This window comes from Strix aluco, chromosome 5 (genome assembly GCF_031877795.1).
Source record: "Strix aluco isolate bStrAlu1 chromosome 5, bStrAlu1.hap1, whole genome shotgun sequence".
Classification (NCBI taxonomy): domain Eukaryota; kingdom Metazoa; phylum Chordata; class Aves; order Strigiformes; family Strigidae; genus Strix; species Strix aluco.
The window spans coordinates 86,525,131-86,550,801 of NC_133935.1; the positions used below are offsets into that span (position 1 = coordinate 86,525,131).

Sequence of the window (25,671 nt, forward strand, 5' to 3'; positions counted from 1 at the left end):
CCCAGCACAGCAGGGGGGTCTCCCAAGAGCAGAGCAGAGGGGGAGAATCCCCCCCCTTGCCCTGCTGCCCACACTGCTCTGGGTGCAGCCCAGCACACAGGTGGCTTTCTGGGCTGTGAGCACATGTTGCTGGCTCATGTTCAGTTTTCCACCCACCAACACCCCCAAGTCCTTCTCCTTGGGGCTGCTCTCCATCCCCTCCTCGTCCAGCCTGGATTTGTGCTTGGGATTGCCCCGACCCATGGGCAGGACCTTGCCTTGGTCTTGTTGAACTCCATGAGGTTTGCATGTCCCACCTCTCCAGCCTGTCCAGATCCCTCCGGATGGATCCCTTCCCTCCACCGCGTCACTGCACCACACAGCTCGGTGTCATTGGTGAACTTGCTGAGGGTGCCTCAATCCCAGTGTCCATGTCCCCAACAAAGATGTTCAACAGCGCTGGTCCCAACCTTGACCCCTGAGGACACCACTCATCACTGCTCTCCAGTTGGACATGGAGCCGTTGACCACAACTCTTTGAGTGCGACCATCCAGCCAATTTCTTTTTCCCCCGAGTGCTCCATCCATCAAATCCATGTCTCTCCAATTTAGAGACAAGAATGTCGTATCGGACAGTGTCAAATGCTTTGCACAAGTCCAGGTAGATGACATCTGTTGCTCTTCCCTTCTCTTCCCAGCTACACACTCCAGTGCACTTTGCAGGACAGAGATGACATACTGTGCCATTGGGAACAGCAGAATTAAACAGCCCTCAGCCTTCAGAGGATTGTACTATCAAGAGAATAATTTTTATTATGGAAATAAAACGGTATATTAACATTTCCAATCTATTAACCCTTACACTTTAAACTCTTCCTTCCTTTAAAAAAATGAGGGAGACTATTTTTTCCTTCATGCACATACTGGCACACTTACCACAAAATATATCATGCAAGAAATACATGAGTGGACCAAAAAATTACTTAACATCTATATAAAAAAAAAAAAAAAAACAAAACCCACACACTTAGCCATGACATTTCATTTTCTCTCCTCAGTCTCTCTCTGAAATATCCTTTTTAATTGGATTTGTATACACCTGCTTTAGATACATTGGCACCTATTGCTACAGCACTTCAGCATCTCAAAATATTCCAGACATCTAGTGGTACCCTGATATGAAAAGACATGGAAATTTAAAATTCCGGATTTTTTTTTAATTTCTCACCTCTCCTTTTTTCCCAAAATACCATTCCCTATCGGTGTGGCTTTTCTAGAATTCAGATTATCATCAACTCTAACAGGATAAGTATTAGCCTACTTCAAGGACCTTAAACCACAGAGCATACCTTGTGACTCTAAGGAAGTGAGTCTATGGCAATGATTATGAGAACACTAATACTAATTGTATAAGACAGCACTTTTTGACCACATTTCATCCTAACTTGTGATACACAAATTCTAAAGAACTGTTATCTTTGGTGAAGGTCCACTCATTTCTTCCCGAAGATGACTGTTACACTGTCCATTAGGTCTTTGTAGGCTCTTTGCTAACTAAACGTGGTAACTAAGAATGAGTACTGACGTACAAGGAGAGCAAAAGAACTTTTCAATCTTACAAACTACACTTCAACTGGAGGTGGGTGGTGGGGGTGGAAAAAGGCATGCAACAGTATTTCAGAGTCATCATTTAGTTCTCCTGTGGAGACACTGAAGTTCCATGACTTCAATAACTCACAGTAGAAACACAAGTCACCCTATTTTATACTAATAAATGAAGAATATGCCAAAGTGCACTAAGGGCAGAAAAAGGATTAGAAAACAAAACCAATAAAAAATGCCTCAGGCATCACTTACGTTTGTGTTTTGGTTTAAGAAGAGTATGACATCACTGTTGCAAATGCTGATAATGTAGACAGTTCTTTCACTCACTTTGGCCTTACCAACATTAAAGTCAAAGTGCTTTTCTGTTTGTTTGAAGATATTTAACAGAGCTTTCCTAAAGTATATTTTCTCTCTCTCCCTCATACAAACACAGCACCAGACTTAAGCTTTCAGAAATGCATAAGGAAAAATACTTTGTTAACATTGCCTCGGTGGTACTAGAAGGTCACTTCCATGCCTTATAGCACTCAAGGTAGAGGAAATTGGTACAGGATCCTTCCCTAATTAAGGGTACTACAAAATAAGCGCTCAATGAAGAAGAAAAAAAAAAAAAGGCTTTTGTCTTATAGCCAAGAAGAGAATTTTCTAAACGGGAAAGCGATGTATAATCAGGGGGCAATGGGACTCCTGAAAGCAAAACAGCTTCAAGTAGTAGATCAAAGATGAAAATGAACATCCACCACTAAACCTGGAGTTCCCCAAGAACGCCAGGAGAGTCAGCTCCCCCTAAATGAGGCAACGTGCATGTAATTAACTATTTACCTACTAGTGTCTCACCCTTAATTACCATCAAGTTGAAAACGCAATGTTGGGCATAGTTGTAAATATAAAAGGTCGTGGGTCGTCGTCTATTCATCTGCTTAGTTACAAGGACATTAGAGATTTCTTCCTCTCCTCCTTAACCCTCCCCTCCTCCCATTCCCAAGAGATACTGCCACCACAAAACTGCCTGGAAAACAGAAAGACAACCTATCTCCCAGAGGGAGGAAATTTTCCATTATTCCAGGATTTCTGAGATGTAAGAAGCACATAACCCACTCACTCCCAAACAAGCTCTGACAACAAATCTCATTATCCAGATTCCCAACTGCTCTCAATAAACAGGGAGGTATACAAAATTAAGGGGATTTACACAAAAATAAAAGGGATGTCTATAAAATAAAACTATCAAATTAAGCCATAAGGAACATTACATGTACCACTTTGTCATCTTACTGCTACTCACAACAAATCCTCATTGTTTTTTTTCCACGTCGATACTTCAAATGAAAGGGCCCTTGACTCGGAACTTACTTGCAACAGAATAGGCAGAGCCCTGATTATAGTAAATACTACAACAGTACACAGAGTAAGTATCATAAAACAGCAACACCAAGACCACTAATCGGTATAGTGATTTTATTTTATATATAGGTGGCCAAGCTGTCCTCTCTCAATGGCTTGGTCCCCTTCTTTCACCCGGTGTTCCTAAACAAAACACCCATGTTACAGAGTGAAGAGTCCTCAGATAAGCTACAGATATCACAAAATAAGGATTTTCATTAATTATTCAGGTGGTCATTAGTAAAACAAATTGCTCTTAAATTCCATCCCCTCTGTCCCTCAGACAACCTTTCTTCTTATAAGTCTTCTAATTCAACCCAAAGGAAGGAAGATAACTAGAGTGCTCTAAAGGTGAGACAAGGGAATATTTGCCTTGCCAAAATTAACCTAACCTGAGAGTAACAAATATTAAAGTCAGAAAGAGAATCTCAAGACACAGCAAATGGTTTTGTTGAAATGGAGGAGACTGTCTGGATCATGTTTCAAGACTTCTGTCAAATGAACATGTTTTAATCCGCTGCATGAATTTCTACCACGTCATGTAGAAGGACAAGTCTTGACAGCTCCTTGATTTGGCTTTTGTTGTGTTATATGGGGCAGGTGTACATGCTCCGAAGGCCTAGAAATAATCAAAAGGAGTCTGGACAGGAATATGTATATACAAGCATTGTGCTCCAAGCTTCAAGACAACGTTATTTAAAACATTCTTTTCACGGTATCTTGAGGGCAGAAACAGGACTTCCCTCTGGAAGAAGGGAAGGTATATGTAAAAAGGATTAATATGCTTACTTTTTGCCCATGCATGACAAGGAATGATGATATTCATTTGAAAAGATAGCATGGCAATTTTGTTAGCCATTCAATAAAAAGGGAGTAGCAAGAACAAATTGGTTAATGAATGAGGGAGGAGAGAGGAGAGTATTATGCAGTGAATCTATAAAAATGAACTCAATTTGAATTCAACCAAAAGAACAAATTGATGGAGCAGCAGGCTTTGTAAAGCACTAGATCTTCATCTGGATGCTGAGATAATACAGTGATTAATTCTGCTTCTGTCAAAAATCTTGGGGTTTGCTATATAAGAATTAAAAAAAGAGTATGCTTTTAAATGCTGTTTGACTATCAAAACTCATTCCTCTCACCATTCAAAAAGAAATTTTCAAGAGAAAAACGCTCAATGTATGTACCTTACTTGCCTTCAAAATCTTCTATTTTTACTGTGTTTTTCCTATCTGTCAAACGTTGACATAGAGGAGAAAAGAAACCTAATTAACAACTCCATATAAAAATTTTTTTGGAAAAGTGTCTATAACATGTTGCCAAGTGAAAAACTGAAGGAAGGAGAAAATTATTTGTATCGTTCCATTGAAACAAATATTTTAAATGTCAGAATGGATGTTGTAAAGGGATACAGGCAAGCAACTCTTTACGTTGGAAAGAGATACAGGCAAGCAACTTCTTATTCCAGTTCACAGGCACAGTTTCTATTACTAGTTCACAGTAATACAATTTCAGAGATGAAATAAAACATTTGCTTAACAGTTCACATGACAGAGACTGTACTGGGATTACAGCCTACAGCACAGAGTATCACCCATAGGCTATTTTAAATTATTTTTAGTGTTTAACTGTATCAAGGGGAGGGGGAAATTGTTCACTCTTATTCATTTTAGACATGCAAATGGTTCTTTACCATTTCTTTAAGACACAGATATTTGTCCAGATAAGAAAACCATCCATGATTTGCAAATATCTGGTAGGAAGTCCCATTTCTTGCATTGCTGGAAAAAAACATTATGAATCCCTATTTGCATAGCAACAGCTTTTTTTCATACAGTAGAGTTTCACATCATCTATTTAACATCCCAGAAAAGACAGAAAGCCATATTCCTATCCCAAACACCTTACTGCTGCAGTAGAAATGCCAGAAAGAGAGGGAGAGAGAGTCAGTGAGAGAAGAAATGTCTGCCAGGAGAGACATAAGCCGTATCCGTGATACTATGTTTATTCAAACAAAGATGAGCACGTACAGTGCAATGGAGTTTAATATTTTCAAAATGTAAATGACTTCCTCATTGCATCCTGGCTTCCTTCTCTAAAGAGCAACCAAACTCCTCTCCCCCAAAACAAAACCAAACAAGAAAAGGTAGATCACATCCTCTATATTCAAAATAACTTCTTCCTCCATTCTTGTTTTTATCCTGTCGTCTACAACAGGAACAACCAAAATCAGATTACTTTTGCTCATATCACAAGAGTACTAACGCAAAAAGACTATTTGCTGCCCCAAACCTGCTATTTCTAAACCATAAGATCAGCAGCGCATAGCAGAAAAGAACCATGTACGTAAACCTAAACAAAATCTTATGAGTAAACCTCCAAAAATCTCGACTTTCAAAGAGATTTCAAGAAAAATTTCTACTTTTGAAATTATAAAACTGAAGAACAAGAGACAAAACAACTGCCACTAGATTTAATTTTGTACCACGTGGTTTCCAAACCTTACGTCTAATTTTCAAATATGAGCCTTTAATATTTTTACTATCATAAATTGTGAATTATAGTCACCAATCGTAACTGTACTTTTCAGAAAGAGCTTGGTCCTCCCTACAGTAAGCAATCATGTTTTGCCTCAGGCTATGTAGTTTACCTCAAATTATTTCAGAATCATCTAAAAAGATTCATTTTTCTATTAAAATGATGAATGAGCTAAATGAGGTATGTAATAAATACTGCAGGTTTGTAAACAGACTTCTTTTCTCTTGAGAACTAATGCCTTAACTCATTTAGTAATTCTTCCCCCTGGTATTTTCTAGTGAAGTCATCCTTAAAATATGGTTAACACGGGACTGTTTGGAAAGAGCAGGAAGGGTCAGAATATAATCTGCTTATGGAAAACAGGGGACCTCATCTTGACAAAGCTAATGAATTGAGGACAGGAAAAATAAATGCAACACTACAGCAAAGGTCATTGCATAGCACACGTACGTAGTGCCTCGGACCAGCCACCCAAGGATGATAGGGAAAACATCTAAACTGTTCAGACACCAAAGAGTGAAATGCTCCATTTTAACACTATGTATTCAATTATGACAATAGGTCAAATTCACTCCTAACATAACTCAACACGCTTCAGCTCTAATGTATCGAGGAATGTATTTTGTCTATTGATTTCAGTGCTCAGAAAAGTAAAAGAAGAATTATACATCTCAAATAAGATTTTGCTAGGAAAAAATAGCCAATAATCTGACTACCACATTCACCTAAGGTGCAAAAAGTGCTTTTTAATATAAGGATACTTCCACCCAATTGATTTTTTTCTGAACACAGAATTTATTAATAGACCTACTTGTGTAGAAAATAATTTACAAAACAAAAAAATATCTCAGCAACAACAGATTTTATTCTCTAACAGGTACTTCAGTGAAAGCCTGGAACAATACATGGGGAAGTGTATGTAATTATATTAGTATGGATACAGATTTCTAATGATAGCAATGATCAAATTTTAATGTTATAGTTACAGCAAATGAACAGAACAGTATTTCTGTGCCTCTTCAAAGGGAAATGAGACTTTAATGTCACTGGCAGCTCAATAAAACCATTTTCTAACACACAGGGTCTTAATGACAGCTCGTTTCAGTCCAGACAGTGAAGCAAATACGTTAACAGTAAACTCCAGGTCATTATAAGGAGATGGAAATACAACAGGTCCTCTGCACTTTGGATAACTATTGATTTTTTTTGCTCCATATTCTCTTCGTCTCACCCTGACTCATATAATGACTCAAATGATAGAACATCAATAAGCTATTTATGGCAAAGCTACCACATTTAAAGCCACTCAACAAGGCTATGCCCAACTCAACTATCCACGATTTTCAGATGTGCAGCAAAGATCTCCAATAACAAATACTGCAACGGAGGAGAGGTCTGCTGCCTATGTGAGTAAAACATAACACAAATATTCTTGGAGTGTTCACAAGTATGGGGCCTTCAACTCCACCAGTCTTTGCTAAAGATAACCACACCAATACCAAAATTCGTTATGACTAGACTGAAATAAAAGACTTAATTTATCACAAAGTCCTCCTTCAAGAAGTATGGGCAGAAAAGATGTCATATACATGCTAAGGGCACAGAAGAAAGAAATATTTATCAGCTGCACTGCTACAGCAGTTCTCAAGTACGACTTCAAGCACACAGCGTACTTTGTCCTTTGGTGAAAACACTCAGAGATACTTTGCAAATATCATGTCTCAAAACCCTCTAAAGTAGAGCTAAAGGTACAAAACCACTCTCTTTGGTGGCAAGGCCAGTTCAAGAAGTTTTCATTTTCTTCCCCCAACAACTTGCCCTCCACAGACAGTTTGCAATTCCTTCTACTGAGCTATTTTTGTACACAAGCTATAAAGCAGATTGTGGGCATGTCTGCATTTAAAAAAGGCCTGCAGGATGGATTTGCAATGCATTTGCTTCAGCCCACATCGTTTGCACTGGCACAACAGAAAAGGAGGTGAACTGCAGTGCAGAGCTCGAAACGGGTAGGAAAAGAGGTAAAGAAATGCTTCATCAGCAAAGCATCCCTTAGACCTAACACTGATGTACATCTGACCCTTCAAAATAAGTTAGTTAAGATCACTTGCCAGACAGGAGAGAGAAAAAGAAGAAAGAAAAAAAAAAGAACTTTTCCCAGGTCAGTTTGTTTCAGCATCAAATATGAGCCCCACTGCAATGGAGACACAGGATCACACAACCAGAGATGGGCGAGAACCCAGAGGAGATGCAAGACCTCACCAGCTCTTCAGCACACTGAGTCTCACTGAAATTGCTTTTTAAAGACTAGACCCAAATGCTGCAGGATAAGGAAAGTTAGACTGTGTCTGAAATATTCCTCCAAGTCAGCGACATCTGAAGGCATTACTAAGGGAATCAACAGCAGCTGGATTCACTTCTGCTGAATTAAGCATCAACAGCAGATCAAACCTTCACATTGACTCCACAAGGAATTTCTAGGGTCTTGGTCAGGGTCTGGAAATTCCACTCTGAATTGTTATTTCTACCTTGGTTGGTATAAGCATCAGAATTACTGGTGTGTAAACCTCTGGATCTCCCCCAAAATTGCTTCTGAAGAACCTGACATCCCATCAGCCACTTTCCAGTCCACTTGTACTGAGGGAGCTTTCCCTAACAGCTTACACAGCACATAAGTAGTTCAGCTATCATCAGCTCATCTATCATCTCCGAGTTTCTTTCAGAGATTTTATGAATATCACCCAGGCTTGAAGAGCTGTTTTTGGTAAAACTGTCGATTCCCCTTAAATGTTTTCTACTGAAACTTCAGATCAGAGACCTTGTTTGAGGAGACCTCTGCAAGGAAAAGTTTTGGCATGGGAACTTTCAAAAGTTCCTCCACTCTGAAGAGAGAAAAATTAATTCACGGTGTTTTGCTGCTACGGCCTCACCTCTTCTGCGCGCTGCTCGTACTCCCCGACCTGCTCCTGAGGCTGCAGTCTTTGGGAGGATCCTCATTCCACGGTGAGGGGGTGTGAGTGTGCATACAGGCATGTGTGTCTGTGTGCGAGTGTTACATTTTATACCTTTTGTTAATTCTTCTTTAAATTGCTTTTTGTCATAATTTATGAGGTTTGGGGAGGGGTGGGGGGGTGGGGGGGTGTGGTTTTTTAAGATTTAGCCTAACAAGTGCCACAATCCTCATTCTGCTCACTTAAAAATATTTTTAGATATTTTTAAGGATACCCTCCTTCTTTACCTTACCTTGCTGTCCAAGCTCTGATGACTTCTTTTAGGTTTCTTTTTTTGAGAAGTGGAATGCTTTCACTTAAAGAGACAAATGACATCTTTCTGCAGTTGTTCTCACCTGCAAAGCTTTTGCTCATTTAGCTATTTGGTTTAGCTTCATTTTATTCATCTTTTTCATTTATATGAAGAGTTAATGCTAACTTCTGGGGTGCGAACACTTAAAAATTTTTTCTTTCTGAATCTATAAGTAGCAGCTGGTGTTAAAATTATTTAAGAATGGGAAATATTACTTCAGTCTAACAATTTTATGTCTATTTATTAAACTGAACTAGCAGCCTCTATAAAGAAAAAATACAAATTAAAATTCTTCCTTTCTAACCATAATTTCTTTTCCTGTGCACTATGTAAACAATTTTGCAGCAGCCAAGTTCTTAATTTTGTAGATAATGCTACTGACATTTCAGAAACACCCTTTCTTCTCCAAAGCCAACCTGGCAGATCAAATCTGGGCTACAAAAAATATAAACCTACCGTAGCAGTTTACTAGAAAATGGAACTACACATCAATATATGTCCCAGTGTCACAGATTTTATAAATTCAGCTTGGATACATGAAACAAATAAACAGCTAGCATAAGCAATGAAGCCAAGGGAATAAAAACTGACTCGTTACAGGAAAATAAAGGAGGCAACTTAAAACTTGCAAGTAAGGTGAGAATAGTCAAAGTTTTAATTTAGACCCCTTTTAAGGAAACAAACTCACAAAACTCACTTGCTAATTGTTATCTTACTTCAAAGAATGAACTAACTAGAGTGGAAATAACAAATTTGAAGTAGTAATAGCAAATATGCACAGCAATTTTCACCGAAGGACCACAAGATATTTTAAAATTTCACAGTGAGATGATCAAAACCAAGATGACTACCAGGATACGTAAGTCGCTAGCAGAGCTCAGATATCTTGCTTCTCTTCTGATGTGCAAAATCTATGCCCTGACATGCCTGCACTTCCACAAAAGCACATTTTTGGTAGTGAAGTGCTACGGTTTTGACAACAGGCCCAAGCTGGAGTTGACCTATAGATGAATCCTGTATAGTTTATAACTGATAACCATTGTGCTAGTAGGTATTGTGCTGGGTTATAACAAACCAGCCATGCTGCTGTAAAAAGTGCTAAAGCGCTGAAGTACTGAGGCCTGAAGAACAGGCCCCGAGCTGAAGCTGCTAACTTAGCATGTGATCATTAGCAAAATATGTGTGCTCATTAATGAAAGATGTAACTTAGATATCATATACTCATTACTGAAGATGAATGTAATGAAAACATGTTTATCCTGAATATATTTTTATCCTTCTTTGTGTAAGGGCAAGTTAACAAGGCCATGGAGCCAGCTGTCCAGCCTTGGGACCAGACGTGTGGCCTTGTTCTGAAAAGAACGTGGTCAAAATTGGATAAGCAGGGAAACTCCCTTGGCTTCCTCCTTGAGCCTTGGCCAAGCTCTGGGGGAATCTAACTGGAGAGCGAAGCCAGATGTTCACTGCACCACAGTCAGGTGGACTTATTTATTCAATACTATATAAACCTGGACCCTCTTGCAGCGACTCTGGCTGCCTCAGCTACGGGTGGACACACCGCGTGGGACCTCCCACTCCCCGGGAAAGGCTCAACAAATCCTCGCTGTAACCGGGGCTGCCCAGCGCCTGCGGGGCTGGGTGATGGGAACGGGTGCAAGTGGGGATGGGTCTTCCTTAATCACTGTTCTCTCTCTCATGTAGTAATGATGTGATGCATTACCCTGTATTTTCCTATTTGTTTAAGTGCACTATTCTGCCTTTTCTTACTGCATGTTTTCTGTATTGCTCTGTTACATCATTTAGTTATCCCCAGTAAGATACACCTACTCTTTTCACTCTGGTGTCTGAGTTTAATTAGTATCCTTAATCAGCAAAACAGATAGTTGGCTCTAAAATGCCACGCGGCGATGCTGTCACCACGGAAAAGCAGCAAGTCATGCTGTCCTCCACATGGGGGACTGCTTGTAGGATTTTAAGGTGTTCCCTTCACTTCATTAGCACCATTTCATAGAATCATAGAATCATTCAGGTTGGAAAAGCCCCTTGGGATCATCGAGTCCAACCCTCAGCCCCACTCTACAAAGTTCTCCCCTACACCACATCCCCCAACATCTCATCCAAACAACCCTTAAACACATCCAGGATGGTGACTCCATGTCCTCCCTGGGCAGCCTATTCCACTGTCTGACCACTCTTTCTGTGAAAAATTTTTTCCTAATGTCCAGTCTGAACCTCCCCTGTTGGAGATGGAGGTTTTTTGTATGTTCTTCTTCCAACCCAACATGCAGCTACACCACACACCTCGGAACACCGCTCCCGGGGATGATATATTTCAAAATTAGTTAACAGCAATTCTCAATTGCTTCACATAGGCAGTGCTAACTTAAATATCCTAGAGTAAGTAAAAATTAACAATAAAGTTGACATAAAGGCTAAATAAACCAGTTTGATATGCGTAGTAAGAAATCTCCCAGGCACTGGACTGATGAGAAAGGCATCATGTGCTTCTCAAAAGCACAGTGCTAACTACAGTAGTAAAGTGAAAGATGCAAAACCCCTGGTAATTATGCAAATAATATTCCCCATTATAAATCTTGAGCTCCTCATTAGGTTGTGGCCACAAAACCCTTATCTCTCCTGCACAATATTAAGAATCCAAGGATTTAAGGCATCAGACTAAGGCTGTACCTTAGTCACAATTCTTGTCCATTTTCCTTTGTTCCCATATTTTAAAATGACTAGATATTAAAATTTGTATACCATACTGTAATTATTCTTCAATAATAACATTACCATAGAGGTGAAATAGTACTGGGAAATGTCTGCAAAAGATACTAATACTCAGGTGTACTTAGGTGAAATTTGGTTTGGTTTTAAATTGCAATTTGGAAAAATAACATGGGCAATAGATCTTTACTTACACAGCACAGATAAAGCTATTGCTTATTGAAGTGATTGGTTTACTATGCTACCAACCAATAAACCTCAGAAAGCTTTGATTTTATTTCAGATACAAAGGGCCAAACAAATATTTATATAGTTGCTGACATAATCTCATTTGTTTTCACAGGAATGCTCATGTAAGTATTTTAAACCTTTTTCTTGAAAATATCGATTTGTTTACTATTTATATTCAAGTATTTTAATTAAAACAAAAAAAGGCATATTCATACCTCAGAGAATAATTATTGTTACAAAGAAGAGTCAATGCAGACTCAATATAGCAAGCAACCACTATATATAAGAAGTTATAAATCTGCCAGACATTTGAAATGGACTGAAATATATAGTGTCAGTTTTCAGAGGAAAACAGCCAGCCATATTTTACAATTTCCTTGTCAGGAAGTTTTTATACATCATTCTAAAGAAATATGATTCTTTGATATAGGATTTTTCACTAAGCTGGTTCCAAGGTTTGAGACAATCATCAAAAGTTAAGACTTCTTGTTATTGTTTTCTAGCACATACGAGACTTCAAAAATGATACGTTTTCAATTTTTATTGTTAGCCAGATTTCTAGCCCAGAAAAATTACGGACTTCCTTGAAATATGAAGTAATTATTTTTCTAGAAAGTTCTCTTGTATTCTGTAATTTCTTAACACAGAATAACCGAATTTATTAAATAGACCTAGACTATCATATTATTCTTCCACCCCCTGAAAAAGAGACATCTAATTTTATCTACACACACAAGAAGACATATTGTATTTGCAGCCTTCACAAAGGTTAGGCTCCTTCTAATCAGCTATATTTAAGATGGGGATATTTGACAAAAAAAGAAATCAAATAAAATTACATTCTATTAACTTGTCATAAAGAAAGAACAAGTAACAAGAAGAGATCTTTCCTCTTCTACCAATAGTTTGAAACAAGCCTGAAGACATGGTTGCTCAAAAAATCTGAGACTTCTACAAAAGTTTCTGAACTTACAAAACGCCGTGCCTTTTGACGCTCCTCTTCTGTCGCAGCTCTCTCTCGAAGAATGGCTCGAGTCAAATGTTCATTTGAAGAAATCCTTTCTCGCTCCAGAATTTTGCCAAACTCATCACGTACATACATTTGTTCTTGTTTCAATCTACAGAAGGTGGAGGGAAATTGAGATTGAGGGTATATTTTCCAAAAGTAGTTTAAAAGGACATAGGCACAGCCACCTTAAAAGCAGCCACTGCAATACATTATTATTGGCTTCTTAAGACACACCTAAATACAAATATTAGCTAAACATTTCAGAAGTTTATTCCAGATTGAAGTGTCAAAATCAGAATACACAAAAGCTACAAGCCTTACTATCACTATTCATTAAATCATATAAAATACAACTATTTCAAGAGCTTTATGAAAATATATTTAAGTAACAAGAATATGCACGCAGCTCTGTTGGTTGGTTAGTTTTGTTCTGGTTTTAAGAAGCCTTTTTTCCAGGAAAATCCTCCTCCCTACCAGCCGGTGGGCACCCAATTTCCAGCTAAAAGCTCTACTCTTTTCCGCAATGGAATAGTGCTTTCCTAACTCTGGACACACCATAAACCCAAATACTGCATCGATTTTCCAAGCTGCAAAAACATCAAACAACCATAATAAACCTTTCCCAGCAATCTGAGAGGACGAGATGAAAAACCTATTGAACTTGTTGCAACGGTGTTAATAAAGGCAACTCCAGTCCCAGAAAATACTCAACGTTTATGTGTCACAAACCATAAATATATTTGAAATCTTCACTACAGTACTTGATAGAAGCACACCGTATCTAATTTTCATGGAAATACACAGATATAAATTGTTTAGTTAATAAAACTTATCTGTTGCATGCATGTTGTGACACTGAACACAGAGTCAGCATTAGGGAACTTAGAATAGTAATGGCAGTATGAAACACCAGTTTTCAAATAGATTTTTGAAAGAGTGATGGAGAGGAAGCTGAAGTATTCTCAGTGCATTTAGATGTTGTCAAGGGAGCTTCAGCGAACAACTCATAATGAGTAGGGTCACTTTGTAAAAGGTAGTAGCATTACAGTACATTAGATTCTTCCCCAGGGAAAATATTTAAGTGAGGTGGGGAGGAAAAAAGACAATTACAAGATGTATTACTTCTGTGCTCAGACACAACCCTCTGAAACGCAGCAACCAACTGGGAATCTTTATAAAAAGTTTATTAAGCAGCATCTTCAATTACTCCAGCAAAAAAGTCAGATTATGCAGACATGGACCAAATTCCATTAAGTGATTTCCCAAGGTCCCCCAAATTATTCCAACAGCATTGATATAACAAATCCTTCACACAATCAATGGTTCAGTCAAAACACTCTGGTTGTCTTTTCCAGTGGAGAAATCATGTTTTGTCTAAAAAGAAAAAAAAAGTGTCAAAATAGAAGCCTCAGCAGCTTTTTCTTGTGAGAGACAGCAGTGAAAGCGTTTAGCATTTCCTGAGACTGAAGTAAGCCCCTTCCTCATCCTTTCTGGATTTTACTTCCCACAAGTGGTTTTCCCCTAAAAATGTCTCTTCTTTATGCATACTGGACCTAGCAGAGTAATTAAAGGATATGAAATCAGACAGTATCTGAAAAAAGCTGCCAGAGGTTTCCACATTACAAACTCTCCAAAAATAAAAAAAAAAAACAACACTTAGATGTTTACATCTACTTCTTGACAAATTATTCCCGTATTTGACTCAAACTCAGTTAAGTCTTCTCAAGTCTTCTTCTTCTTGCCCCTGGAATTACAAACCTTCGTGAGATCTCCTCTCAACCTCTCTTGCAAAAAGAAGAAAGACAGTTTTCCTAACACTTAAAAATAATGGGCTCCTAATGTCAAGATAAACCCTTTGATGGCTTAACCTGACTGCTGTTACATTCAGCTTCCCTGCTAAGTACACTACAGAGGGACAGGATGTTCTTTTCTACTTTTGCCAAAACTCCGCATGTCCTTTGCTGCAAACTTGCTATGAGACCATGACCCAGAATCTCGTCTACATTCCCAAGTCATCTGACTCCTCACTCTACGGTGAGCCGTTAAAAAGCTTCTCATCAGAAGCTCTGACATCCCACAGAATTAGCAGACAATAACACAGCTGTGGGTACGGCCACACCAGTGACAGAAGGGCCGGCTATATAATGCTGGTTTCCCACAAGCAGAAAAGTCAGGGCAAGACTTGCTATTTCGACTTTAACCAGCCCATTTAAAATTAATTCAGGTATCTCAGTACTATCTTGTAGCCATTCCAGTTCTGAATATCTTCTTGGACATGATCAGCTGTATCCTACCACAGCAAGAGCACAAAGGATTGGGATAGGACACCCAAAACTGGCACCTATGCAATCCTCACCAAAGTTGTATTACCCTACACCTGATCCTATAATTTACTGGCTTCCAAGTACACCATGTGATAAAAATCCCAGAAAAAGGATTCTGGGCCATCCTTTGTTGGCAATCGCATCTCACTGTTGTTGCCAAACTCATCCTGCAAGGAGCTTCCATTACAACGGAGTAACTCATAGGAGTGCAGGAAAAGTCCCTGACTTCCAGCCCACACCTTTAGTAACAATGCATTCTATATTTTTAACAAATTACTATCGGCACACCTCTTTTTGCCACACTCCATGTGTAAAATGATATTACTAAACAGACAAGTGATGTGTTCTTTCCAAATATATGAAGATGAAAAGCAATAGTTAATACTAGCTTGCTCACTGACATCAATAATGATGTGAAATATTTACATCAAAAATGGAAAGACTTTATCTCTGTTGTTCATAACAGTTCATCCAAATTCAGTTTTCTTACTTACAGACAGCTGCTCTTCTTTAAAGTGGGATTTCTTGATGTCTTAAAAAATGCACTTATACTGGCATAAAAATCAGCATAAATACACAAACACAAAATTGTAAGCATTTACTGGGTCAGCAGGTAGTTAACGGTTTTGCAGCTAAGCAGTAATACCTTGCATAAATTGATCAACTTAATCCAAAACAACCACCAATACAAAAAAAACCCCACCCCAAAACCACCGCCACCACCACAACCCCCCTCTCAAAAAAACTCCCAAACCTTACCGCTGTCCCTGTTCCACCTGCAAGGCCGTGGCAGAAGTTCACCTGCTGGAGATTTAGGAAGGTTCTTGTAATCTCCAAACTCAAATGATACTTGCCCCATTAAACACATTCACTTCGGGGACAAAGATCATTTTAAGGTAACAGCCTTGTCTGCTGGTTCATCTTAAGTTTTTCATGCAAACAAAATCCACTTTTTCAGGCTTTTCTAAGAGATGCTGTTTCCCTGATCAACTCATCAGCTCTTCCCTGCAGCTGCTGCAGAACTATGTGCCCCCTTTCCAGAGGATTTCACTTTGGTGATTAACTAATACTTCCCAGGTTTTTTTATTCCCCAAAATTTTTGTTAGTTTGTTAGCAGAAGTACGTTGCACTTTCATACCACCTATCAGTTCGTAGGAGTCAGTCATTTATTTCCTCACATGTGACATTTTAACCTTTCTTTTGCAACAGTATCACTAAATCTTGTACCACATACATCTTTCAGAAATAAAAATATTAAAATCAGTTTTAAGGCTGCTTTCTGAGAAATCCCATTACTAACCACCTTCCAGACTCCATTTGTCATTCACAATAAATCTCCACCTTCTCCAGTTTAACCAGTAATTTTCTAAAGATGCCAAATATTTTAGCAGCCATTGAAAGATTAGGCCTACTGTGTTTTGATGTTTTAAAGCAGCTATATTGTTATGCGGGGAAATCAAATTATTTATTCGCTGCTGCTACTTCCCTTTAGTAAATGTGTATTCTGTCTCTTGTTTTCCATTCCCTTCTATGTCAGTAACAGATCTTCTCATCAAGATTTGCCACTCACTTTACTTCAATAGTCCCAGAGCTGTCTGGATTGCCTTCTACTCCCCCAAAAACATCCTTCCTTGGTAAGTGAAAAAACAAACCAACAAAAACACATCTATTTTTAAACATACTGGAGTAAAGAAAATGAAAACTTCCACTTGACTTTTAGCAATTGGCTTCTTGGCTTCCTTTGGCTCCACGACTTTTGGCATAAAGCTTTCTTTGCTGGTCCATATGTCTGCATATCCATCTTGTGGACCTTTGGATCAGCTGCAATCCTTTCTGAAGACAGCTATTCAACCAGCAACAACTGGAGCTCTCTCCTACATGACTTTTCTTCATGTTTGGCTCTGAAATACTAGGGAGTTTTCACAGCTTTGTCTTTTCAGTTCTTTGATTTTGTCTTTGAATTTCCAACTCTCCCCTACATTCCTCCTCCTCTCCTCTACATGATGAGTTTATCTGCTCTTCATTTCAATTGGCTTGACTAGATGCCTCCTTTCATCAAGACATACTTGCTGATGTCACAAAGTAATTCTGCAATTTATGTGCTCATCTCCAGAAGCAAAAGCTTGCTCCCTCATTAGAGGCTAGCCTCAAGCCAAAGTAGTTCCCTGCATTACTGGGTCTATAAGCCCAGAGAAGCTGTGGCTGCCCCCTCCCTGGAAGGGTTCAAGGCCAGGTTGGACGGGGCTTTGGGCAACCTGGGCTAGTGGAAGGTGTCCCTGCCCAGGGCAGGGGGGTTGGACTAGATGGTTTTTAAGGCCCCTTCCAACCCAAACTAACACATGATTCTATAAGCTCAAAGGCTGGGCAATTGTGTATCCAGCTTTGCCTGTGTGTTTAAGGAGTAGTTTTACTAAACTTCTAGATCAAGACATTCAGGCCACTTCAGTCAAAGAAAGTTGTACAGCAAACATTTCACTGATTTTTTTTTTTTTCTTCCTTGCATGGCACTCTACCATGAAAAAAATTTATACTCTTTCATGATCATATTTTATACAATTTAGGCCAAAAAGGTACTTGGTTTATGTTCTTCATCCAAGACTGCCTTGCCCATAGCAGTACCTTAAAGCAAAAATTTAAAGTCTTTCCTATTTACTCTAATCCTCCTTCCTGGGATCAGGAATGTATCTCATCATACCTACAGAATAAAATATAACTAATTAACTTCCTGAAACACCCACTAAACTTTTGCATTTAGGGCAACTTTTATTCACAAAAAAAGTCCTAAATACCCATCTCAACTGATTTAAATTCACCAGAGTTTTAACAAAATAAGTAGGATTTTGAAGTAATTTTCATTTATTTGAGTTGCATAATTGGGTGGCTTGTAGGAGCTTAATGAAACAAACACAAGGCAGATACGTGCTGATCTCAAGCACTTGCTTGCATCAACTTACAGTAGTTTTCTTCCTTGACATTACAAATTCATTTTACTGGCATTCAGCGTGTAGTGCTGCTGAATAAAGGCAAACATCAGCTAAATCTACAGTAATAAATTATATTATTATCTAGCCAAAAGTAAAAAAATAGCTAGATGCACATTTGCAATTTATAAGGAGTTAAACAGCGCAACTTGTCAGTACAGTCCACTATTCCAAGAATTCCACATAAATAGACCACTTAAAATGACATTTTTAATTACAACAAATATAAAGGCTCAATATAATGGTTCTCACGTTTAAGCACAAAACTCTAGTTAACAGACAAAAGACATTATGTGTTACACTGATCATTTAATACAGAATGAAAGAAACAAAGTGTTTTAAAAAAAAGGTGCTGAAACAGCAGAGAAGGCTGCTGGCTATACATTTTTCTACACAGTTGATAGTTTGAATAGAATACTTCTAAATAATTATGAAATACTGTTTCAAGAAGTGTACAGCTATTTAGTTACAGTAGCTGATTTAATGAAATGCAGGATGCAATGCTATCACTTTTCTATAGTGCTATTTGAAAATACACATAAAGCATTAACAAGAACCTCTATGTACTAAAGTTTGGATTAACACTTCACAGTATTTCACGCTCTCAACTGTTTTATAGCACACAATCATACACAAAAAGCAACAACTCCTGCCTTTCTACAGCACTGTCTTTTAGGACTTCAACACTCTGAGTTGACGCTATGAAGAAAATTGATGCACTTGTACTTTTTGCAATTTAGTAAACAAACAGCCAATGATTAAGTCGCTTATTACCCCTAAAGCTTCTAGCACTCAAATTCTACATCATAACTTCTTTCAGCCATCCCATAAACGCTTGATGATTGTCTCTTTATTAACTGGGAAGTGCAGTCCACAGCTCTCACAGAATCATGTAATCATTTAGGCTGGAAGGGCCCTGGTGCAATCACCTGGTTCAAACTCCCTGCTCAAGCAGGGTCAACTAGAGCAAGTTGCCCAGGACCGTGTCCAGTTGGATTTTAAATACCCCACAGACACAGACTACCACCTCTTAGGGCAACTTGACCCAGTGTCTGACCACCTTCACAGTGCTTTCTTGTGTTTAGACAGAATTTCACGTGTTTCAGTTTGTGTCTGTTGTCTCCTGTCCTAATCCCCAGATCTCCCTGCTTGCCCTTCTTGAAAATGTGAGATTTCCTTTCTCGCAGTCTTCAGGAACCTTGTAAGATCACCATGGCCTTTCAAAGATAATTGAGAGTGGCCTCACAATGACATCAGCCAGTTCCCCCAGCACTTGTGGGTGCAACTCGTCAGTCCCCACGGAACTTCTCCGTGCTCAGTTTAAGTGTTCCTAACCTGATCCTCCTTCACCATGGGTCTGTGCTCCAGACCTCCCTCTGGTCCGTGGGTCCCAGGATTCCTGAAAGCTGGCCTTAACAGTAAAGACAGAGGAAGAAAAGGTGAAGGTGGCTTTAGAGTATCTCCACCTTCCCTATTTCCTTTGTCACCAGGGTCCCCGCTCAATTTAGCAGTGGGTCCACACTTACCCCAGTCTTCCTTTTGCTGTTGATTTTAACACTATATTCTGGTATTCATATCTAAATAGACAGACTTCTCCATCTATCAACAGATCTACCTGCTGATAGATAACTAAAGGTAATTAAGTATTTACATTAAGTAAAGCAATAACAAAACCAACAAACAATACCTTTAATTTTGCTATATATGTGAACACAAAGTTTATAGAATGAAGACAGGAAGATGTGTGCATATATTCCTGAAATTTTCCTTAGAAAACTTCAGTACACACAAAGTTCAATTTTTAGCTTGTTCAGTGCTACTTCAACCAAGTTTTACCTTGGAGGCAAGAGAACATCCTTGCAGTCAATGACTGACATAATTAACCTACGGGACACGCTTCTTGTAACTACGATACCTCAAAACAACACACTCTTATCAGCTCCCATCCTTGTTCCGGAAATCTCTTTTCAGTACAACCCAAACTTGTGAATATTAAAACTGAAAACCTTATCAGTGAACACCTAGAAAACTTCCTGAGGTTTTTTGTGCTAAGATGCAAAGATTCATTTGTTATATATGTTTTAATAAAAGCATGCTTTCCAAGTGGTAAACTGGGTCATCTCCTGAATATAGATATTCTAAATATAGACAATATTTGAGCATTAAAACATAGTGTGGAAAAAAGCTTTTGTCAGAAAAGAAGTTGTACTGGCTAAAACTGGACACACCTTTGTACCGATAGCCCTCACAGCACTGCAAACATCCTGCTTATCTCAAAATGGAAAATAAAAATGCTCTGCCTGAGGCCTTTATTGCCTTTAAAGAGTGGACTTAAGAGCTTAGCTAGAGGAGAAAAAAATTATTCCATTTCCTTTGTAAATGAATACTGTAACAGTTATGAAGCTTACCTATTTGAATGAAAAACTTGAATCCAGATCCCCTCTAGATAAAATTCCTAGATTCAAGTAATTCCCATCTCCTTGGAGACAGCAGCCCCTTGGAGCCACTCAGAGCAGAACGCTATTGCGACGTTAAAACCATTGAACACAGGAAGGAGAGCTAAATACATGAAGTTTGGATTTTCCTAAAAAAACCCCCAAACCAACCAGAAGTATGACTGAGCATTGTTGTCACAGAGGAAAAAAAAAACTCCTGGAGGAAACTGCAAGAGGCTACGTAAATCCTGATACACTAACCACCAAAGATTTATGGATCTCAGAACAAACAGAGGCATAATAAGGATTTGGATATTTTTGTTATCATATTATCATATTTAGGTTCCACTATATGACAAATTTTGAACCATTTTATTCCTGAAGTCACTTTAATTGAAATAATGTTTGCAGTATACTCCACCTCAATCATATTCTGTTAAAACTGAACCCAAAACCTACTACATTATTGTCAAGGAGCAATCTCACACCAGCAGACGGATGACGAGAATTCTGAAAGATCCTCTCATATATATAAGCCAATTAGTTCTTACATCTAGAATCTTTGAGGGGTGGGCAGGAGGGGCAGAGACAAAAATCCAAGTTATACATGTGAACAAAACATCTGTCCCAACCATCTCCTGAAGCAGATCTTCAGACCAAAGCCAAAGGAGAAACACCTGATTTCAGCAGAATAACCTTTTTGCTTCTGCATTCCTCTTTTTTATTCATATATTTTTTCTATAAAAGCAGCGAATGTGAGATTCTATGTAGCATTTGTTATTATACAGCTTTTGAACTAGCTATGAACACACCACACACAAGATTAAGTAAAAGAGAATCTACATGTGAACACACCCAATGTTACAGAGCATGAAACGCTTACCCACATCTCTGGGAGGAAAACCTCTTTCTCTGCAGCTATGGAAGAGCCCAAATTAATTCAATTATGGCATTTCCCCAAGCTAGTAGTACCGGTTTAGCCCCGACTTGAATGAAGAACAGCTTAAATACCACGGTAGTGATGCTGTACCGTACATTGTCACCAAACAAACAGGCAAAAGGAGAGAGCACCAAACTAGCACACAACAGTCTCAATTATGGTCGAGCATCACAAGCACGATGAAAAAAAACAAATAATAACAATAATCTCAATTGCTTAGTTCATCTTGGCCATTTACTGCAGTTGACAGCAGAGGAAAAGTGGATTTTCCTAAACTAAAGCATATTAATAAATAAATTGAATACATCTGTATTTAAAAACATACATAGAAAGTTCTTCAGACTTTCAGAAACTTGTATTTTATGTATATATCAGTTTAAAGTAATTATTGCTATTCAAATGAAACTAGTATTAAATAACATAAAAATAATACAAAACCAAATAATAACAACAAAAATAATTCCTCAATTAAGTAATGACTTGAAAGTAATAACTGAAAACTATATTGGGTCCAACAAAATAAGAAAGAAAAAGAAAGCATCTCTGATGGGACAAGCGCTCTGGTTTCTATATCTCTTTTAAAGAAATACAAAAATACATTCCCCAAAAAAGTATGGTAAAACTTTGCTGCACTCTGCAAACAATTCCATCCTATTCAGATCCACTTTTTAAATGAGTTCAAGAGCAGAAAATTGTTAATTTTCCCATGTGAACTCATGACATGGTACTGTAATCTTGCACAGCATGAACCGTGTTAGCCACAATAACAAGATGAATAATTTAATTCTCAGTCCAGAAGAATTCACTCTATTGTTTACTTCAAAATATCCATTTCTGTCATTCTTTAAAAACACCTGCAGATGTTCAAGATGATCATTAAGGAAAAAGCACCTTTTAATTCACAGATTACAGCAACACACTGAGAAATGTAAAAAAAAAAAAAACCCTAAGTTTTGTGTTTTGATGGCCACTACACACTTTATTCTAAATTAATCAAGAATCCACACAAAATCTAAAATTGGTAAACAATACTATATTAAAAGCAAATACAGCGATATATCATTTTCAGCCCTTATTTCCGGATATTGAAAACTTATTACACTATCAAAGATTAAACATTTTCTTTTTGTTACTTTTCAGGAAAGTGATTACTTGCCAGTTGTTGTATCTTTATTACAGTCTCGAAGCTACACAATCTGATGGATCTGTGGTGATCCAAGATAAACTCATTCAAGTCCAAAGCATGAACTGGGTCATTTTTCATTACCTCCAACCACCCAAAAAAAATCAAAATACTCCCTGTTTCCAAGTTCACTATTAGGAACATCATCCTCTCCTCTATAAAATGTACAAAAATCTAAAGAGGTATTAGTCTTTAAAGTTAGAAATAATCCTTAAATATGAACTCCATGTAAGAAGACATTAAACCAAAACATTTTGGGATAAAAAAAATTATCTGTATGCTTTCTTACAATGACAGGGTTTCTTTTTATTCATTTTAATTTTACCCAGCTTCCTTCAGCTTTCATGATGTCTGAACAGTTCCAGTTCTATAAGATAACCCCTCGACTCAAAAAGCTTACATTGACTAAAAATAAGAGTAAAATGTGTTTACAGTGGAAACCACTCATCAGGTTTTTTGCTCAGTTTGACACCAGCAAGTTTGTAATGCATTGACAGACTTGCATAACATCCAAAAATGTTTTGAACAATGCAGTTTAGGCCATGATGCAGTATTAATGAATGAATAACGTTTCTGAGTGCTAAATTTCAATATTTAATGAGTGCATGTTGAATGTGCCATAGAAAACTGTGCCTGAAAATCACTGTAGCTGACAAGGGATTTGAAAAGGTGCAAGAGACGTCAGGAAAACAACTTTAACCAGAACTGAGGTCTGAGAAGTGGGAAATGGATATTTCTCCTACTCAATTTCTAGTAACTGATTATTCACCTGATTGCAAAGTCAGACAAATTATCCAAAGTTCGTCTGTCTCTTCAAAACATAGTTATGGACTGAGATATAGAAACAATTCTCTGAAAGGCAATGTCTTCTTCACAGAAGTTTCAGAATCACAACACAAAAAAGTTCTTCTAAATTGAAGTGACTTCCTAGCACTGTTTACACATTAAAAAAAATTATTCTCTATTCAGATAAGACTTAGCATGCTACAGGCGAAGGGGGCTACTCCTAATGTTAGTAGCAACTACATTCCTTGACAATCTTGTCCTAAAATTTCTAATCTCTGTTTCAGATTACGCAAATGTTAACAGAAAATACCATTTTTCTGCACCGTAAAGTCATGGTATAAAAAGGACAAATTTTGCCTTCAACTTTTTTGCACTCCTATTGCCCACATGTCCCACATAAGCAAAATGAAAATTTTTATTCTCTAATTAATTTTGCTCTTTTGGCAAAATTGTATGTGAGCTGTATTTTAAATGATGCACTGCCCTGTGCGGGGGTGCAGGAGGGAGAACCCAAAACAAACTAAAAATAATCTATGGGAAAGCAGAAAATTAAATTTAAGACTGGAGTATAACTTTCCTGAACTTATGTTCTACCTAAGTGGTTTTAGAGACATCTACATACCAAACAAGTCGTCCATTAAATATAAGAGAATTAGGACTCGCAAAAGGACCGTTTCCCCCAGCATTCTCCCAGAGAAAGCGGCTGCACGTGACCTGGATGGGTGCACTCTTCACTGGGTAAAAAACTGGCTGCATGGCAGGGCCCAAAGAGTTGTGGTGAATGAAGCTAAACCCAGTTGTTGACCAGTCACAAGTGGTGTTTCCCAGGGCTCAGTACTGGGGCCAGTTCTGTTTAGTATCTTCATCAGTGATCTGGACAGGGGGATTGAGTGCACCCTCAGTAAGTCTGAAGACAACACCAAGTTGGGCGGGAGTGTTGATCAGCTTGAGGGTAGGAAGGCTCTATGGAGGGATCTGGACAGGCCAGATCGAGGGGCCGAGGCCAACTGTGTGAGGTTCAACAAGGCTCCGTGCCAGGTCCTGCACTTGGGTCACAACAGCCCCACACAACGCTGCGGGCTTGGGGAGGAGTGGCTGGAGAGCTGCCCAGCAGAAAAAGACCTGGGGGTATTGGTCAACAGCCAGCTGAACAGGAGCCGGCAGTGTGCCCAGGTGGCCAAGAAGGCCAACGGCATCCTGGCTTGTATCAGCCAGAGCGTGGCCAGCAGGACTGGGGCAATGATCGTCCCCCTGTACTGGGCACTCTATGACTGTGTTCAGTTTTGGGCCCCTCACTCCAAAAAGGCCATTGAATGACTCGAGCGTGTCCAGAGAAGGGCAACGGAGCTGGTGCAGGGTCTGGAGCACAGGTGTGATGGGGAGCGGCTGAGGGAACTGGGGGGGTTTAGTGTGGAGAAGAGGAGGCTGAGGGGAGACCTCATGGCCCTCTGCAACTCCCTGAAAGGAGAGTGCAGAGAGGGGGGGGTCAGTCTCTTCTCCCAATTAACAGGTGATAGGACGAAAGGAAACAGCCTCAAGTTGCACCAGGGGAGATTTAGATTGGGTATTATTAGGAAAAATTTCTTCCCCAAGAGGGTTGTCAAGCATTGGAACAGGCTGCCCAGGGAAGTGGTGGAGTCACCATTTAAAAGATGGGTAGATGTGGCACTTGGGGACATGGTTTAGTGGTGGACTTGGCAGTGTTAGGTTTACAGCTGAACTCGATCTTAAAGGTCTTTTCCAACTTAAATGATTCTATGATTCTAACAGAAAAGAAGCAAGGCAAACCAAAAATCCTAAAGCTTTAAAACCGTGGGAATATAAAGTCAGAAAAGGAACATGCAGGTCATCAAACCCAGATTTGCAATCACTTTGTGAGTGCTTAGTCCAAAACCATTCAAATGTGACTACATGGATCCAAATTGCTATCCACTTTATAGACCACAACATGCACAGTCAAAATTCTTTGACAAATTCCCTACAAATGATCAAGAGCTTTCCTGATTATGGTGCACACAGGAAGAGAGAAGACATCAAAGGTACCAATAACGCTTGCAAATCCCTGTCCCATCAAATGCTTCTGAGTAACACAACTTGTCCTACACACCAGCAGGCTGCAAAAGAGCTCTCCAGATCTAAGCTGATGTAGTCCAGGCCTAGTGACTGGCTTCCCCTCCTTACTGCATAAGCAAAGTGCAACCAGGCACTTGCCAGTACCGCAGAAATCACCCCAGCTGGTTTACCACATCT

At 38.8% G+C, this 25,671-nt stretch overlaps 1 protein-coding gene across 2 annotated transcripts in view; it reads right to left on the reverse strand.

Annotated features, from left to right (window-relative positions):
- CHCHD3 (coiled-coil-helix-coiled-coil-helix domain containing 3) overlaps window positions 1-25,671 on the reverse strand; it is a 164,812-nt gene that overhangs the window by 95,288 nt on the left and 43,853 nt on the right. For both annotated transcript variants that reach the window (XM_074828083.1, XM_074828082.1), the window contains exon 4: window positions 12,737-12,881. In XM_074828083.1, the coding sequence (XP_074684184.1) occupies window positions 12,737-12,881 (145 nt within the window). The remainder of the gene's footprint in view (window positions 1-12,736; window positions 12,882-25,671) is intronic.